At 51.8% G+C, this 14,441-nt stretch overlaps 1 protein-coding gene across 5 annotated transcripts in view; it reads right to left on the bottom strand.

Annotated features, from left to right (window-relative positions):
• Positions 1-384: 384 nt before the first annotated feature.
• LOC104847549 (CSC1-like protein 1) overlaps positions 385-14,441 on the bottom strand; it is a 54,332-nt gene continuing 40,275 nt past the window's right edge. The window contains exons 1-10 of one of the 5 annotated variants that reach the window (XM_010602988.3): positions 11,331-11,366; positions 9,884-9,966; positions 8,703-8,902; positions 6,811-6,890; positions 5,375-5,432; positions 4,476-4,513; positions 3,340-3,482; positions 2,588-2,639; positions 2,266-2,374; positions 385-1,633 (exon numbers count right to left, since the gene is read on the bottom strand). In XM_010602988.3, coding sequence (XP_010601290.1) covers positions 1,559-1,633; positions 2,266-2,374; positions 2,588-2,639; positions 3,340-3,482; positions 4,476-4,513; positions 5,375-5,432; positions 6,811-6,890; positions 8,703-8,902; positions 9,884-9,966; positions 11,331-11,350 — 858 coding nt within the window. In that variant the 5' untranslated portion in view covers positions 11,351-11,366 and the 3' untranslated portion in view covers positions 385-1,558. Of the gene's footprint in view, positions 1,634-2,265; positions 2,375-2,587; positions 2,640-3,339; positions 3,483-4,475; positions 4,514-5,374; positions 5,433-6,810; positions 6,891-8,702; positions 8,903-9,883; positions 9,967-10,630; positions 10,955-11,002; positions 11,221-11,330; positions 11,367-11,909; positions 12,168-14,441 lie in introns of those variants that run through there. The other 4 variants (XM_010602990.3, XM_010602991.2, XM_010602992.3 and 1 more) reach the window with 4 other exon arrangements.

The following is a 14,441-nucleotide window of genomic DNA, read 5'->3' as shown; positions in this document are numbered from 1 at the left end:
GCCAACAGAGGCTCTTTTCTGTTACGCATTCCCCAGGAGGGGAATTGTGAAGTTTAATACAGACTCTTTTTTTTTTTTTTTTGATTTTTTTGATTTTTTGAAACAGGGTTTCTGTATGTAGTTGAGAGTGATCTGGAACTCATTATGTAGTCCAGGCTGGTTTTGAACTACAGAGACTCTTTTCTTTTCTTTTATTTTCGTGCTGGAGAGATGGATCCCAGGGTCTTGCTCATGCTAAGCAAGCCCTGTAGCACTGAGCTACATTTCCAGCATGAAATGAAGCATGTTTTCTTTAAAAATTTTTTTTGTTTCCTTGTTGCCTTTTTTGAGACAGGGTCTCACTGTGCAGTTCAGACTGGCCTAGAACTCACTATATAGCCTAGGCTGGATTGAAACTCATGGCTATCTTCCTGCCTCAGCCTCTTGAATCCTGGGATTACAAGCATGAACCACAATGTGAAGCAGTAAGCATATTTTAGTATCACGAAGGGAACTCCCTCAAAGTGACAAGCATATGCACAGTCAGCTTTCCATCAGATGCCACTGCTTAGGGCTGGGGTCTGCTCAATGGTATTCACAGGGTCTGAGTCCTGGATGTTACACTCAGCACCACACCCATTATCCTAACTACTCAAGAGAAGAGCTTTATTGTTTATGTTAATATGTACTTATTTGAAGGTTACAGACTTTTAGAGTCTAATGATAGTAAGAGACCTTTAGCCCAGAAAATGTCTAAGCACATATTGACAATTAGCAAAAGGTTATGCACTGAGGATGGGCTAGGTACTGTTACTATACATTTCCTTATACAACCTTCATCAAAACTTGTGAGGGATGAGAATACCAAGGCCCAAGGTCACACAGGTAGGGAGTGTCGGAGCCAGAAGCCTAATCCAGACAGCCCAGTTCCAAGATCAATGTTAATGGTTACCATGCAATACCTGTAACACACACAAAGTTGGACACAGATTTCTGGGATTTCCAGGACCATGCCAGTCTCCAGGTGATACTATCTAAGTACTGGAAACAGAACCTGGATAAGCTCACATTTCAGTGAGAGCTGACACATAGACATAAGGTTCCAATAAGGGTTCTGAGGAAGACATAATGAGTACAGACACTGCTGCCACAAAGCAGCTCTGGGAGCAGAGCATGGACCTTAGTAGGTATGAGTGTGATAGGGGCCAAGCCGCAAAGTCAAGGTCGTCCCTGAGTGGACGCCATCTCAGCAGAAAAGCTTGGCTCATGGTTCTGTAACAGTGCAGAGCAAATACTCAGACCAGGAACGAACATTTCGTTCCCATGTGCTCTCAAGGCATTTGCACTATACCTGGCCAGTGCTCTGGACACAGGTCAGGTGGAGCAGACTTGACTGTCTGTGGAGGATGGACCACCTGGCAGTTCCAATGCCCAGCACAGGCAGAGCTGCACCAGGCTGTCATTTAATACTCAGACACAGGACCAAGGCCTTCTCTGCTCTGACCTGGAATCAAGCTATTGTGCCCACGCTGTGGGAACAGACTCACTGTGCTCCTGCCATGTTCACATTCTAGCCCCATTACCAGAAGTGCCTCTCCACATTCTCTTCTTTGGCATCTTTAGGGATTCCAGTGATAAACAGAGTCCGTCTAACCTGCCAGAGAAACACACCAGGAGGAAAATTCACTAAGGTGAGCCACCGCAAGTGGTCCAGGTTTCCCTCCAATTTCAGTCTTCTGAAAGAAAAAAGAATCAGATGGCCTGGCTTTCTCGCCCCATGGCCTTTGGGACCTACAGAATGTTGCTGTATTTACAGTCCTTGCCAGCTATAAAGGACCCATCTCCAAAGCAACTGTACGAGCATCCTTGGCAGGACAGGAGCTGAGGGAAAACCCAGAGAGGGAGAGCGACTCAAATGGGCCACACAGCAGAGCAGAGGAGACCTGGGCTGAAGCCATGACGCAGAAAGAAGGGCTGCCCTCCGCCTCTGTGTTCCTTCTGTTCTGCTGTCCTGGGGCACAGATCCAAGGCCGGACACATTGGTCAAGTACTGCACCTCCAAGCTGACCCAAGCCCCCGCCGCCCAAACTTCTCTCCTTGGTCTCACTCCATCCAGCCCAAGCCCACAGATCAAAGAGTGAGCTGGCAGAATGGGGGCAAAGGTCCAACACTTGAACAATCCACCAGGAGACTAAGACGCAAAGATGATGCCAAGCGAGGCCCAATATGCAAACCAGGCTTGAGGCCCCACCGAGCTTGTGGCCCCAAAGCCCTGTCCCCACTCACCAGGGTCTCCTCTGTGTACTTGATGGACTGGGTGTGGTGCCGCATGAAGCCCACAGTGAGGGAGAGGTAGATGACAGCAAAGACAGCATGCAGCCAGAGCAGGTCATTGCTGTGGGGACAGCGCGGGCAGGACCAATGGCTCCGTTATCCCAGATGCCTCCAAAGACCCAGTGAATATCAGGGAGAGGCCGGGACCTGCTGGCCTCCCTGTTCCCTAAGAGCCTTGCAACACCCACAGACACCGGCCTGTCCACCCTCGTCTGTGCATCTGCCTCCTCATGGACTTGCCCATCTGAAGCCCACTCCCGGGGCCCACACTCACTGGGTCTCCAGGTTTGCTATGGTTGTCCTTCCAAAACTGTAGGGGTCTTTGTCTGTGGAGAAGCACACAGGGCCATGATGGGGACAGAGCACACCTGCCTCTGCTGAGGGAGCCCTGGGGAGGTGCAGCACTGTGCCCGCAGTCTTTTCAGAGGTGCACCAGTCAGGGCCTCTACTGGGCTCCAAGGTGCTCCCTGACAACTTCTCAACCTGCCACGCTGAGGCAGAGTTCACACTCTTCTCCCTTGGAGACTTTTCTCTCTTTTAGATGCTTTGAGAGAACTAGAAATATCCTAAGCTGTTACCAAGACCAAGCTATGGAATCAGTAGGCATACAAATGTTTCCATGGTGGCATTTGGAAGCTGGGGAGATACACTTCCACACTGATATTGACTGAGCGTCACAGACATCTTCCCAGTCCAGAAACTGTGGCCTCCTGAATTGGGTGAAGGTAGGAAAGTGTAAAACACTTTCTGAAGCCCCTTTATCCTATCAACCTCTACGTTTAAAAATCCTATTTAGACAGAAGCAGAAATTGGTATTAGGGGCCCCAGTTCTAGGCCTGGGTTTGGGGCTGATTCTCCTCCAGACCTTTACTCAGACAGGATCCTTCTCAGTCATCCCAAAACCACCTCCCATCCGGAATGGGGCTTGACTGCGGGGTTATGCTTTACCACAGTGAGTGCCTGTCTCAGCTCCCTACCCTGCCACTGCCCCTTCCAACCCAGACAGATGTGAGGGTGGGTCATTACCTAGCAGGTCTCCCGAGAGGTTCACGGGCAGGATAATGCACAGGGACAAGGCACTGACTGCCACCAGCAGGAAGATGAGGTGCCTCTGGAAGGACAGGTAGTGGATGGCATCCTCTCCACACCTCTCCAGGATCTGGTCATCGCTGGCCAAGATACATAGAAGGAATTGTCATAAGAGGAGGGACTGTGTTATCTAACACTCGCAGCAACCCTAGGAGACGGTGTGCTGTCATCCCTACTTTATTGATTTTTTTTAACATATGTGCATACAAAAGTCCAGAAAGACTGCCCATGCCCTTGGTCCCTGTACCACACCAGAGGCACAGGAATGGCTACCTGCCACCTTATACCACTGGGGACATCTGTGCCCACCTCACACATATGGGTGAGGGGAGATGGGTATCCCACAGCCCTTCCTGCTTCAGTGGCAAGATGGCAGCAGGGAATCACCTTTGGAATGCAGCTCGGGTGTGCCTAGGCCTCTGGCCACCTTCCTTCCACCTTCCCTGCAGGTGAGCCTGTGCTCTGATCACTCCAACGTCATTATACCTGACTGCTCCTGCCTCCTTCCCGGTCCTTGCCATGGCCCAGAAGTGGGAGGTGGCCTGCTCCACATTCCCTCCCTAGGAAGTGCTGTGTCCACTGGGACATGGACTTTCCAGTCTCACACAGCCAGACTCCCTCACTAGAGAGGAAGGGGCTGTGCTCCACCTTTGCATGAGCGGCTTGCTGAGGCCAGCAGCACGGCTGTGGAAGGGCTGGGACATGAGGGCAGCCCTTCCTTCCACCTCTGCTCACAGCGGGGACACTGCCCACCTCCCTCATTGTCTAGCAGGCTCAAGGAGTGAGCATCAGGCACCCAACGTTGTTTGTGGCTCTGAAGATGCTCAGAAATATGCTTGGGAATGAGTCCTTGCCGGCTACTTCTCTCCAGGACAAAGCTATGCAATGAATAGCATCTTCTCACCTGAATCAGCCACCCTCCTTCTGTGCCCTCAACAGTCTCCTTTATTCTCGGTCTCCAAGTGCTGCCTGAGGAGCAGGCATCTTGGCTCTGTCCTCCCCAACGGCCAAGTGCCTGGACAAGGCAGCCCAACTGAAGCCACCCACCCCCAGGCACTGCCCCAGGTACTCACTGTAGACGGAAGATGGCCATCAGCCAGGGGCAGCATCCCTGCAAACAGAGGGGGATTAGCATCCAGTAGTTGGGGTTTGGGAGGCGATGGCTTTGAAATTAAGTAACAATTAGCCTCCTGTTAGACAAACACAGCATTTCCATTCTATGACCAAAAGCTGCCAGTTGTTCCAGATATCACAGCCTGTTGCCCCGGGGCCTTGGTAAGGTGCACCCCAAGCCTGGACCTTTCACTGAACCCCCACATTCTGACAACCTGAGCCTTCCAATCATGAAAGGATCAAGAGTTGGTGAAGTCCAGGGTGCTCTACAGAAAGGGATGTGGGCTTCTGTTCTATTGTTGCTAAAAGACCAGATAGGACGTGGGACAAGGAGAAGAAACAAGCTTAATCAACCGGAAAGTGCCTTGAAGTGGGCTTAGAGAGGAAAAGCGTGGGTGCAAGTTTTATTGACCTTCATGTCTTTTAAACTTTCTAGTCTCTAAGGCTGGCCTGTTACCCTGTTGGGAAAGAAAAATATTTGTTCATCTCAAATATTTGAATTTGAATTCAACAATGACTAAGCACCTACTGGGTACCTGGTGCCAGGGAGAGGGCTAGATAAGCTGGGACGAGCAGACAGGACAATGCAAAACCATAAGTATGAGGCACAAACATGGAGCAGGCTGGAGTTCCCCAGCCCTCTCTGCCTGTGAGTCATTAAAGTCTCTGAATGCAGGGTCATCTGGCTGCTTCTGTCCTGGGTGCTTGTCAAGTTCAGATGGCTTTGTTGATGTGGAGGGCAGCACTGTCCAGCTCTGGTCACCCGACAGCCACAGGGCCCGGAATACAGCCAACCCAAACCACCAACCCCTACCTGTCCCTAGCCCGGCCACAACTCCACTGTCCCTTGGGTACCAACCAGTTCACTTTCCAAGTCTTGCTTCCCCGAGGAGGAAGTTGATGACAATCTCTGTAATCTGGATTTATTGGAGACACAAAACAAAACAAAGTGACAGATGGTTGTAAAAAAATAAAAAAAGAAGTTGAAAAATTAGTCCAGTATTTTGCTGCCTAATCTTAGAATTCAGGACCAAATTTATCGGCTCTCACTGGCTGGGACAAAAATAAATGAGAAATCCAAAGTATAAGTAATTTAAAGAGCAAAATACAAGACACATGATAGGAAAGAAGGAGGTAGAGCTTGTGGAGATTGGAAAGGGACATGGGGATGAATGAATACAGAAGGGAAGGAGGGGGAAGTAAAAAAAGGATAATGACAACTTTTGTATATGTACCAATTCCCTGTGATGAACATATATATTAGGTATCACACACACACACACATACACACACACACATAAACAGAAATAAAAAGCTAAAGAGCAAAGCATAAGCTTTGTAAATATGTAAGATATTGTGTTATTTGGTTTATTATTTACGTGCAAGGTTTAACATTACAGGACATTTCTAGGCCCTGTGAATGGAGTAGGTCCACTTTTTACAAAACACTGCATTTTATCAAGCATAAGTTACCACTGGTTGTCAGGTGCATAGTTATTTTGTGAACCACTAAGAAGCAAACAATGCTGTTAATTACCACAGGACCACCACTCATAATAAGATGAACCCCACCTCAGAGATAGAGAGACGGCAGGCCCCTCATTTGAGAGCTGACGTGCCGTGGCACCTTAAAGGGAGACATTTTAATCTGATCCTTTCCTCTGAACACTTTCATAAAAGTACCCTGTGAATCGGAGGTGTCTATACTATGTGAATTTCTGCTTTTCTCCTACCTCTGGCTCCACCATCCTACTTCGAACAGCACAAAACAAGAGGAATTGTAACTTTTGACACATTTACACAACGGTGCACAGCCACACCAAAGGCAGATGAGCCTGGAGCCTGACCAAGGTCACAGGTCCTCCAGGGCCCCATAAACTTTTTCCCATTGCAGAGTGCACCTTGCTTGGCCGATGGTGGCAGAAAGCATCAGAGGTCCCCAACAGGTGCCCCCTCGTCCAAAGTCATGGCCCCAGGGATCTGCAAATGCCAGAGCAGAGGCCTCTGCCCAACCAGGGACTCAAGGTCAACACCATGAAGGTGGGGGCTGCCCATGCTTCTCAGTGGGTGATCAAGGCCCTGGGAGCTGTTTTCCCCACTGCGCGAAGCCCAAGACAGTGCTCAGGGCACTCTGTCCTCGGAGTAGTCATGTCACCGAGGAGGAGGTCATCCCAGGTTTCAGGGTGGGCAGGTATACTTGGAAAAGCCACCCTTGCACATGGGCCCTGCTTGGCCACTCAGTGACACACTTCGACACTCTGACATACTCACTCACAGTCTGGAGTATTCTTTTACCTGTCTGCTTCCGATACCAGGGCAATGCGGCCATAATCCCAGAATCTTCTTCTTATGATCGAAAACACCAAGATTAACAACTAAAAGCAAGAAAGAAACCAAGTAGAAGTCCACTGCATAGCTCTAAAGGAAAAGCCCACCCGCCCAGATTTAGCAGGGTGTGAAGGACATCATCCAGGCCCACAGAGGGGACCCCAGGCCACACAGCTCCGTGGTCCAACGCTCCACTTGCTTCCTTCACTGGCTCCTATCACCCCTGTCCAAATCGCAGCACTCAGCCTGGAGTATCCTCAGCCACATGTGTGAGCCTGCCCTTTGCTCTAAGGCAGAACTGAAGCCATGAGGCCTGATCTCAAGTGGGAAAGTATGATCTGGTCTTGGGCATCCCAGAACAATTTCTCTTCTCTTTATACAGTTTTTGTTGTTGTTGTTGTTGTTGTTGTTTGTTTGTTTTTGGCAGCATCTCTTACTGTATTGCTCAGGTTGGCCTCAAGGGATCCTCTTGCCTCAGCTTACTGAGAAGCTGGAACTACAAGGCACACAGCATCAATCCCAGCTTTGGAGGTTCATTTAAGATACAGAATCAAAGAACCTGGTTTCCTAGGCAGAGCAGGGTTGACTGGGTTTCAGGTTGAGTTTGGTTTTCTTGACATGCACTGTGCGGATGCCAGCACAGGTGCATTGAGCAAAACTCCACAGGGTCCTGGTGCTCTGGGCTGCATTCACTCAGCAGGCTGGAGTCTCCCAGCTGCAGGAGGGGCCTGAGGTCTTTCCCTCTGTTGGCTCTGGAAACCTATTAACTCTAGACTGCTGCTCACTCCTCCCCGGCCACCCTGGCTACCTCCCCTCAAGGTTCAGGAAGGTAGAGGGAGACACCTCCATTAGCAACCCTGCCAGCTCTGGATGGAAACTGGGGATTGAACGATTTGTTTATTAAGTTTGCAGGGCTGGCTATGGAACCCACGGTCTCCCATATGGTAGGCGAGGCTCTACCATGGATCTGCGCTTCCAGCCCAGAAATGGATTTTAAAGGTTGGCCATGATTTTCTGAAGGGAATCCAAAGGGCCTGCACACAGGCCTTGAAGCCTTGAGCCCCAGAGAGATCTTCTCAGGGGAATCAGGAAGGTGGGCATCTGTTCTTGAAGGCGAGTGAGTCTCGGGGTGGAAAAACATGAGGCCGCTCCACAGGTGCCGAGCTGGGTCTGCAGCCTGCCCTCTCCTGCTCTTCTCAGCAAGTGTGAAACCTGGTTCACAAGTAACAAGCCACAAAAGCAAAAGCAAAAGCAAAAAACCAAAACAATAAAGCCACCCTTACAAGGCTAGGTGTGGTGGCACATATCTATAGTTCCAGCTACTCTGGAGGCTGAGGCAGGAGGATGGCTTGAGCCCAGGAGTTTAAGGTCAGTGTAGGCATCACAGCTAGACTTCATCTTTAAAAAAAAAGAAAAAAAAATCCACCCCACACCTACCACACATGCAGTGGACTGACTTTCTTTCCAACTGGCCACCAGCATGCCAGTGGTGTGGGGAAAAAGAGGGAGTGACCGCATGGGAGCAGCATCCCACTCTGATCCATGCACACTGAGTGCCTCCTTTGTCCCTGGGACTCACCCTGCCAGGCCCTGGAGAAGGCAGGCAGTCCCTCCGCCATTAGAGGCATACAAAAAAGCAGCTGCGGTTCTACACGCACAACCTCCGTAGACTCCAGCACTCTCTGAGGGAGGGATTATCGCAGTGTCTCTACTTTCCAAAGCAGACACAGCCGTCACATGCCCTCGGCGACAGAGCTGCACACCAGCAGCAGAGCTGTGCCTGACCTTTCACCAGAGTGCCCCAGATGCCCCAGGGTTAAACACACACTCGAGAGCGGAAATGCTTGCAAGAGTCTCACCAGGAAGCAGCAGACATCGATGAGCAGGACAATGGGGATGCCTCCGAAGTTGACACCCTGGAGCACGGTGCTGTTTTGGGCTGAGTTGTAGCAGTAGGAGTCATTGGGCTTGTCCCCGAGGCCCAGCCCCTTCCGGATGGACATGGCCTTGGGCCACCACAGCTCCAGGAATGGGGAGTTGATCATTGCACCTGCCTTCCCTGCAGAAAAAGATGAGATAGGCCGTCAGCATGCGAAATCTCTGCCCGTTTCCCCAGTCAAGGGTGGGTGACTCTTGGGCTGTGGGGAGCAGTAGCCAGCAGTACAGAACTGGGGATAGCTGGGCACTGGACTCCAAGTGCCTGGCACAAAGTGAGGACAATAGCCCCACTGTGAAAAGAGCTGAGAGGATCAGAGGGGCTAAGTGATGGCTCTTCCAGGGGACACAGCAGGCAAACACCCCAGAGGGAGTGAGAAAGGGAAGTACAAAGTTGCTGTCGCTCCTGTCGGAGAGAAGCTGAGGTCACTGTAGCCTCAGGACTGCTGCTACAGGGAAAGGACCTCCTGCAGGAGCTCCAGGGGACCCAGGGAACAGGCAGGGGCAGGAGGAGACCCAGATCATTCATGGGCACACCATGGTCCCATCCAAACCCCGAGGAAGGCGTCACTTCTGGGAACGTCACAGCTGGGTCTGGGCGAGCGGCACACGGGCACACTGGGATCAGTGGCCTGCCCAGCGTACACAGCTGCTTGGAGGAACAGATGGAGGGCACCCAGGGAAGCTAGGACTCATTCCACCCTCCCATCCTGCTGCTTTTCCTCTCAGAGGGCCAGCATTTCTGGAACGAACTCTGCCCCAGGCTGGGTGCTGGCCTGTCCTCTGGCCAGGACTCATTGCCCAGGTTGAGGGATGCACCTCTCCCTTCACTCCCCCTCCCCAGCCTGGGTAATTCAGACTTCCCAGGAAACTTGTTCAGTCTGCTCTTTCTACTTGGGGGTGTGGAAAAAAAGCTAGGGGAGCCCCAGCAGAGGTCTCGGACTCCTGGAGAACTGGTGGGATAACCCTGTGTGGACTGACTCCTGTCTGACTCTGGCATGGCCAGCTCGAGACCCTCACACACTGCCACACAGAAGGACGTGCAGGGTTGAAGGGTGCAGCCCAGCACAGCGGGACTGCCGAGGAAGCCAAGTCCCCATCTCACCCTGTAAGAGCAACTGGCATGGCTGCAAGAGGTGGGGTGTGACCATGGAAACATGAGTGGCTCCGAACAGTGACAGAAGATACCTGCAGGACAGGTATTCTTGGTTTACCCCTGGAGATCATGCCCAGGGCTTCGCCTCAGGGAACACCCCACCCCAACAGTGTCAGGCCACTCCCGCCCTGCCTTCTTGATCCCACACTGGCCAGTCACATGGGGAGGACCGAAGAACAGGGTGTTGGAGAGGTCCTCATGGAGAGCTATCTACTGACAGCACGGCAGCCTGGGGACCTTCAGCTGCTGCACCAGGCTCTGCTGCCACCCACATCCTGCCGGCTTTCCTGACCCTGTGACTGGCTGCCCTGGCCTGTCACTGGCGCCACCCACTTCCCGTTTCAGGGTTCCGGATGGAAACCCCTAGTCCCACCCCTGACCAAACATCTCTGAACACAAATGCCCACCACACGGGGATCCCGGTTCTGCCCTGGAGGTTCTTTCCTTTCCTGGCTCTCCCCAAAACTCCCAGAGCAGTGCTCCTCTGTGCCACCCTGCTCCTCACCCAGCAGCTGGCATTCCCAGCTTCTCCCTTCTCCAAGGGCTCCAGGCCCTGTCCCAAGCACAAACCCCCAGCAAGGCCTCACACAGGCCCTGGGGCTGCTGCTGCATCCCAAGTTCCCTCGAGGCTTAGAATCAGGAGAGAACACAGTAGAACAAACAAGGACGGAGAGTGGAGGAGAAAGGAGCACCCACCTGCGCAGGGTGCTCACAGAGCAGCCTGGTCTCTGGAAAAGGGGAGGTTGCTGGATGGGTGGGCGAGGTGTAGGGGATGCTGCTGGTGGTGCTGTGTTTGGGTTTTGGACAGACAGGCGGGAGGGAGGCTATGGCCTTCCCTCTGCAACCCAGGCACACCTCCAAGCCACTGTCCTCTTTCTACATGGGCTTGGGTGTAGGACCCAAAGTTTGCTAAGAATTAAGGGTCAGCTAGCAAGCATCCAGCCCAGGCTGGAGCTCAGGGGCCGCTCACCCAGGCAGCCTGTTCTCCGGCCCTCTCTAGGTGAGGAAGCAGGGGAGAACACAACCTGTGGCCCACAGTTCCTCAGGCTCTTCTTGCCCAGTCCTTACCTGTGATAGGCAAGAAGTCAGACCCTGTTCAAACAGCTCTGTCCCTGCTCTCAGGGCAGCCCCTCAACCTCCCCCTCTGAGAGGGTACGGGGGCCAACCCATAGGGGTAGCCCTGACAGAGGAGAAGGCTGCGGGCGGAGGGCCCAGGCCAGCAACCAGGGTCTGGGGGTGCAGCCTCCCTAGCATCTGAGAGGGCCGGCGTTCCATTCCCAGCACTACAAATAAACTCTTTTTTTCCAAAATCTTAGGAATTAGACATCCTGTCAGCAGAATCTTGGCTTCATCCCGTTGGCAACATTCGGTCCTGCCGTATTTGTCAGGTACATACAGGTGGAAACAGCTCTGCATCCATCCTTTTCACCGCCCACTCAGCCTCCAGACAACTGTAACCTCTGAGGAAGTCAGCCCTGGTGCTGAAACGGGAAGCTGTGGGCTGTGTTAAGTGAGCAGACTCTGCAGCGGAGCTCCACACCACACTCACTAGGCACCCACTCTGCGCCTTGTTGTCCTTCTCCACAAAACAGGGGCGATGATGCTCTCTTGGGGGTGCTAAGGGGCACCCTCTGAGCCCTGCCGGCAAGCCCTGGGCCCTGGGCTTGGCTTTTTACATTGTGACCCCCTTCCCAGTGGGTAACAGCATTAACCCCCTCCCCCCGTGTCCTCTCTGCTGGAGCAGTTGGACGGCCAGGACTGCTCTGTTCTAGGCGGAAGCAGAGAGGTCGTGAAATAACCGGAGGTCTGGCTTCTCTCTCCACCCTGAGGTGGAGCAGGCTGAGCACAATGCCGGCCATGGGGAGGCTTTCTCTGTTTTGTTCCTCTAGAGTACGGTAGGTGCAATTCTCAGTGCTTTTGGGGCTCCAGGGCCTGTCCTGCTGGCCCAGTCCTGAGGTTGAACCCCAAAGCAAACCTTAGCCAGCGTTGCGGAGAGGACGCCTGGATCCTCTGGGCCATGATGCTGCGGCCCCTCGTGGGGACACCAGCGACAGTGGCGAGGGTCTAGGAGCTCGCCGACTCTTTTTCCCGCTTGCCGCCACTATAGTGCGGAGTGCCAGGCTCGTTCTGTTCTTCCAGCACTACAACCCACGCGCGTTCCCGGTGCTGCTGGGAGAGCAGCGGAGGGGCCGGAAGTCTTAGTATCCTCCGACCCCGACCCGGATCCTGGGTGCTTCCGGGTCGTCCCGGCTAAGGGCGCCCTACCTGCGCAGGCGTTAGACCCCTTCTTGTGGCGAAGTGAAGTCCTGGCGGCTGCGCAGGCGCTTCGCGCGGCGGAGTCGCAGGCGGGGCCGGATTTGGACTTCCGACTTCCTGGTCGCCTTTCTCAGGAAGAGGCTAGGCCACGCCCGGCTTGTAGGAGAGCTGGACCTCTGACGCTGACTTGAAGGGCGGAGGCGGCTGTGAGCGCTCTGGATGGCAGGGGACGTTTTGCGCTGTGTACGTATGCAGAGCTCCTCAGGGCGGATTCGAGCCTGTTCTAGGATCCCATCACTGGTTCTCAGTACTGCGTCCCCAGTACACAGACCGTCAGGGTTTCCTGACTTCTCCTCCATGTCTGGTCTTTATCATTTTACTGCAAGGAAAACAATATTCTCCTAACCTCCCAGACGCTGAGTGTGACTGTCTAGTGAGGGTGTTGCTTCCCTCCTCTCTCATGTCCTTTCTGTGCCATCCGGCTTCTGCCTTCCACCTCCAAGCCCCACACCCCAAGTTGTGGAGCTTTAAAAGTTAGACTTTTTTCCTTTGAGACAAGTGGCTTCTCCAAACTTTTGGGCCTAGTATGTAAAAGGTCACTAACACTTCTGTGCAGCCCAGGTGACTGGATAGAACTGACAAGAGTGGTCACCGAGGAGGTCAAGCCGTTTCTATGGGGAAGAGGGAGGTGGGTGGGTCCTGGGAGGGATAGAACAATCCTAGACAGGTCTCTTGTCTTATTGTGGTCTCCCCTCTACTGTTGCTGCTCTAGAAGACCCGAGCACACCTATACATGGGGAAATGGTGATTTCGTGATGAAGCTCTCTCCTCCTGGGAGCTAGCTTTGAATAAAGGCTTTTCTCTTTTTTCACCAAATTGGCTCCTTCGATCTGGTCAGCTGCAATCTAATGAACCTAGGTGGCCAGTAACAGTTTTGGTGAAGCCACCTAGGAGGTAAGTCCTGGCTTCTGAATGTCTTCCGTTTCTGGTTCCAAATTGGGAGGTGATAGCACTTGGGAAAAAGGACTGACTACTCTAGGGACACTTAAGTAGCTTTAGGGAACATCTTTTTATGTCCTTTTTTACCCAGTTTGTGGCATCAGCTACCTGTAAACACTTTCTGGCTTTTGTTTGTTTTGAGACAGGGTCTCACTGTCTAGTCCAGGTTGGCCTTAAGCTCACTATGCAGCCCAGGCCTCAGACTTTCAGCGATTCTCCTGCCTCAGCCTCCCAAGTGCTGGGATTACAGGCCTGTGTCACCACGCTCTAAACACTTGTTAGTGGAAGGAAAAAGTTGTCTGGGGAGTTGATGGTCTCTGCCTGGTTTCCCATTGGAAAGTGTACTCCAGGGACCTACTGTCTCCACGATTTAATGGGAGTAATGGAATAGCCATTTTGACCTTCCCTTGGGTCGTTCTATGGTACCAGTTTGGGTGAAGTTATTTTTGCCATTTGAGGTCACTTGAGGATCATATGGACTTACTACAGGTCATTTTGGGTACTGACTGGTGTGAAAAGAGATACAGATGTAGAAAAAAATTCTAAATATTTGCTTGTTTTGAAATACTCCTTTGATTTGGTTTCTTTTATCTTTTTCTTACTATACTAACCTTTATTTCTGAAATGGGCAGTTGGGCTTCAGTACCATCTAGGGCCCCCCACCCTACATAATGAGTAACTGGACAAATGATCACCAGGATGCTGTGATGAAGAAAAAGTTGATAAGCTGTACTATTGTAACTGCATGGCCCAAGTACGTGTTGGACTCTGGTGAAAGGTCGCCACCTAATGGTTAGGTAAATTATCACATCATTTTACAATTGGAGTTATTTTGTGAAAATCAGGTAAATGGGGTGAAATTCTTTATATTCAGGCCTTCATGGTATTGCATAATGAGGATTCTAGAAATGAGGGGGAGGGAGATAAATTACTGGTTCAGAAAGAGGAAAGGATTTTTCCGCTATTCCAGATGGTAAAACTCTAGACGAAAAGGAAAATTTAAGAAATTAACATTTTTAATGCTCTTAATCCACATTCAGTGACTGTGGAGCTACTTCACTTCCAGGCCCTGGGGAAGATGAGGGACCATTGGACTTGCAAGGCAGGAATGTTTTGCCCCTGTAAGACCCAATAAGGGGCTGGGGATTTAGCTCAATGGTTCTGCTGCCTGCCTTGTAAGCGTGAGGCCTAGAGTTCAATCCCTGGTACCAAAAAAAAAAAAAAAAAAAAAAAAAAAAAAAAAAAAAAAAAA

The sequence above is a fragment of the Fukomys damarensis genome, unplaced genomic scaffold (genome assembly GCF_012274545.1).
Source record: "Fukomys damarensis isolate Sample0158 unplaced genomic scaffold, DMR_v1.0_HiC HiC_scaffold_11, whole genome shotgun sequence".
NCBI lineage: Eukaryota > Metazoa > Chordata > Mammalia > Rodentia > Bathyergidae > Fukomys > Fukomys damarensis.
Note: the sequence above shows the minus strand (reverse complement) of the source record. Positions and strands in the feature narration are given on the sequence as shown.